Source organism: Coregonus lavaretus (genome assembly GCF_964263955.1).
Source record: "Coregonus lavaretus genome assembly, chromosome: 4".
Classification (NCBI taxonomy): Eukaryota; Metazoa; Chordata; class Actinopteri; order Salmoniformes; family Salmonidae; genus Coregonus; species Coregonus lavaretus.
In genome coordinates this window covers 77,667,183-77,671,327 of record NC_139991.1, presented here as the reverse complement: position 1 = coordinate 77,671,327, position 4,145 = coordinate 77,667,183, and the positions used below count along the sequence as shown (strand labels likewise).

Below are 4,145 nucleotides of genomic sequence, written 5' to 3'. Positions count from 1 at the left end.
TTGATGATGTCACGGATGATCTCTTCTTCCTGTTCCCTGATGTCCTCTTTGGACCGTCGGTTTTTACCCTTCTCTTTTGTCTTGTTCAGGAGACCCAGCTGCTTGGCTATCTCTGTCGCCTGGATACGGTACTTGGGGACTGTTGATAGGTAGTTGATGGCTTCAGTGTAGCTGGCCCACCAACTGTAGTACTGAAGGAGGAAAATTAAGTCACAATCAGGCAGTGGTGTAAAGTAATTAAGTAAAAATACTTTAAAGTACTACTTAAATAGTTTCTGTGGGTAGCTGTACTTTACAATTTATATATTTTTTACAACTTTTACTTCACTACATTCCTAAAGAATATAATGTACTTTTTACTCCATACATTTTCCCTGACACCCAAAAGTACTCGTTACATTTTGAATGCTTAGCAGGACAGGAAAATGGTCCAATGCACTTATCAAGAGAACATCCCTGGTCCTCTCTACTGCCTCTGATCTGGCGGACCGGTTGGAGTGGGCCCCTGGCTATCCGTACAAAAAGAAAATGGGGCCGTCTGGTTTGCTTAAAATAAGGAATTGAAATGATTTATACTTTTTCTTTTGATACCTAAGTATATTTGAGCAATTACATTTACTTTTGATACTTAAGTATTTAAAAAACCAAATACTTTTAGACTTTTACTCAAGTACTATTTTACTGGGTGACTTTCCCTTTTACTTGAGTCATTTTCTATTAAGGTATCTTTACTTTTACTCAAGTATGACAATTGGGTCATTTTTCCACCACTGCAGTCAGCATTGTTATTGTGTAGCCTAAACAGTTTCCACTGAGAAAAAAAATATGACATTTAGAGACTTCATAGAGTGCATCCCAGGAGCTGGGGAGGAAAGGGGTTCCTATGGTCTATCAGAACCTCTCTGATTATTCACACACTGCTATGTACCAACAGTACCATTCGTAACCTTACATTACCAAGCGGTGCCATTTGTAACCTTCCATTACCAAACGGTGCCATTCATAACCTTCCATTACCAAAACGGTGCCATTCTACTGCTGTTTCTCATGATTGGTATTAATAAAGAAACAGCAATGCGTCCCAAATGACACCCTATTCCCTTTAAAAGGGCACTATTTGACTATGTGTGTGAACGTGAAGATAGATATGATCCTACCTGGAAAATGGATATAGCAACCACGGTCACCAGAATGACAATCCGCACGTCGACTTTAGGTGCCAGCCGTCTGCTGTAGTAGGTGTAGTAGTGGCTGTAGTACTGTTCCGGGTGGTCCAGCATGTAGTCGTAATCTCTACGGGAGTCCTCATCCTGATACACAGGAGGAAATTACCCTTATTTCATCTTATCAGAATGATTGAGAGCTGTATGTATCAAGCGTATCAGAGTAGGAGTGCTAACTTAGGATCAGTTTAGCCTTTTAGATCACAAGGAATAAGACACCATGTACCTTTCTCTCTGATAACTCGTGTAAAACGTTGTCTTGCATGCCACTGTGAAAAAGGGTATTCACGTTGCCCTCTCATAACGCCTCGATCACACTGACATCTTGTTTGCATTTCGGTTCCCAGAAGTACATTCATTTCCAATGGAACGCTGCGTTAGCCTTGCAGCATTGCGTTGCAGAGGCAGTTGCAGTGTGTTCTGTGTGGTTGCATACGTTGGATTGATCGAACTTATGCGTCAAACTGTATGCGTAGACGGCTTGACAGAAATGGTAGCATTAGGTGAATGTTGAACATTTGTGCCACACATATCCAGATAATGCTGCCTACCATTTTCCACAATAACACTGTGTGTGATCGAGGTCAAACACACACACAAAAAAGTCTGCTACTGTTTTTTTTAAAAGCCGAGACTGCGGATCCGACTTTTCTGGACGCCGCTTTTCAGCGCTGCAAAGTAGGCCATAATAACTTTTTAAAATACCTACCACTTCTTTCTGAAAGGACCCTCTCCCATTCCTCACGAGTCAACCTAAACACACTATTATTTGGAGTGGTAAGCATGAACCCTCCAAACTCATCTGACAAAACACACTTCAGTGTATCCTCTCTTATTACCATGTCAACCTCTCCAGTTACACACTGCTCCTCTGATTCAGAGCTTACCATGCCAACCTCTCCAGTTACATACTGCTCCTCTGATTCAGAGCTTACCATGTCAACCTCTCCAGTTACATACTGCTGAACTGATTCAGAGCTTACCATGCCAACCTCTCCAGTTACACACTGCTCCTCTGATTCAGAGCTTACCATGTCAACCTCTCCAGTTACATACAGCTCATCTGATTCAGAGCTTACCATGTCAACCTCTCCAGTTACACGCTGCTCCTCTGATTCAGAGCTTACCATGTCAACCTCTCCAGTTACACGCTGCTCCTCTGATTCAGAGCTTACCATGCCAACCTCTCCAGTTACACACTGCTCCTCTGATTCAGAGCTTACCATGTCAACCTCTCCAGTTACACGCTGCTCCTCTGATTCAGAGCTTACCATGTCAACCTCTCCAGTTACATGCTGCTCCTCTGATTCAGAGCTTACCATGCCAACCTCTCCAGTTACACACTGCTCCTCTGATTCAGAGCTTACCATGTCAACCTCTCCAGTTACACGCTGCTCCTCTGATTCAGAGCTTACCATGCCAACCTCTCCAGTTACACACTGCTCCTCTGATTCAGAGCTTACCATGTCAACCTCTCCAGTTACACGCTGCTCCTCTGATTCAGAGCTTACCATGTCAACCTCTCCAGTTACACGCTGCTCCTCTGATTCAGAGCTTACCATGTCAACCTCTCCAGTTACACGCTGCTCCTCTGATTCAGAGCTTACCATGTCAACCTCTCCAGTTACACGCTGCTCCTCTGATTCAGAGCTTACCATGTCAACCTCTCCAGTTACACACTGCTCCTCTGATTCAGAGCTTACCATGTCAACCTCTCCAGTTACACACTGCTCCTCTGATTCAGAGCTTACCATGCCAACCTCTCCAGTTACACACTGCTCCTCTGATTCAGATGTCATAGAGTTTACGATTTCCTCATCTGATAAACCGCTAACACAATTTTTCCCAATATCTTGGGTGTCTGAGATTTGATTGGGCTGCACCTACTGTTTGTGAAAAAAACATCACACTGATAACTTTAACCTGTTCAGGTCTATTCATAACGCAGTAATTGACAGTATTGGTACACTGTAAGACAAAACGATCAAATTGACTGAAGGCCTTTGACGGAGTTGAGAAAAGTGCCACATTGGCATTCAACATAAATTGACGTCAGCATATAGGTTTAGCTGAAACGAATCAAATGTGAGGTTTCTCCACTTACCTTCAGAGTTTCATATGCAGTCGCAACGAGAATAAATTTTTGATGAGCACTTTCACGAGTCTCGCCTGCAAGACTTGAGAATCTATCCGGGTGATACTTCCTGGCTAGCTGTCTGTAAGCACGACCTATGTCCGATTTGGCCGCTTCTCTCGACACTCCGAGTACATCGTAACAAATCTCGGTGCCACAATAAAGTCCCTCGATAAGCGCCGTGGCCCAGGGTACGAAAACCACCACAATTAATATAATGCCTATCCATTGACCAAAGTGTCGCCCATACTCCGTGAGTGGAGACATTTCACCACTTGATGAGTCGCAGAATTTGATCCTCGTCTCGTCAGCAACACTAAGAAAGTACTTCCGGGTTACGGAATTTCGAACATTGCCCCCAAATAAATTCCCCACATAATTTCACATTTACATTTTCGTCATTTAGCAGACGCTCTTATCCAGAGCGACTTACAAATTGGTGCATTCACCTTATGATAGCCAGTGGGACAACCACTTTATAATATATATATATATATTTTATTTTTTATTTTTTGGGGGGGGGGGGGGGGGGGGGGTGGGGGAGGGGGGGGGGGGGGGGTAGAAGGATTACTTTATCCTATCCCAGGTATTCCTTAAAGAGGTAGGGTTTCAAGTGTCTCTGGAAGGTGGTCAGGTGACTCCGCTGTCCTGGCGTCGTGAGGGTGCTTGTTGGTAGAAAAGTATAAATAACCTGTATTTATTGATGATATATGACAAATAGTTGTCTACACATGAATAATGATTCTTATTTGTTAATATTTAAGTGACATTTGCATTACATTTTGGGT

The 4,145-nt window shown here is 43.2% G+C and overlaps 1 protein-coding gene across 2 annotated transcripts in view; it reads right to left on the bottom strand.

Annotated features, from left to right (window-relative positions):
• LOC311127631 (dnaJ homolog subfamily C member 25-like) overlaps positions 1-3,663 on the bottom strand; it is a 7,332-nt gene extending 3,669 nt beyond the window's left edge. The window contains exons 1-3 of one of the 2 annotated variants that reach the window (XM_084159456.1): positions 3,328-3,663; positions 1,158-1,310; positions 1-191 (exon numbers count right to left, since the gene is read on the bottom strand). The exon at positions 1-191 is cut by the window's left edge and continues 280 nt beyond it. In XM_084159456.1, the coding sequence (XP_084015582.1) occupies positions 1-191; positions 1,158-1,310; positions 3,328-3,624 (641 nt within the window). In that variant the 5' untranslated portion in view covers positions 3,625-3,663. The remainder of the gene's footprint in view (positions 192-1,157; positions 1,311-3,327) is intronic. The other variant, XM_084159457.1, reaches the window with a different exon arrangement.
• Between the last annotated feature and the right edge of the window lie 482 nt (positions 3,664-4,145).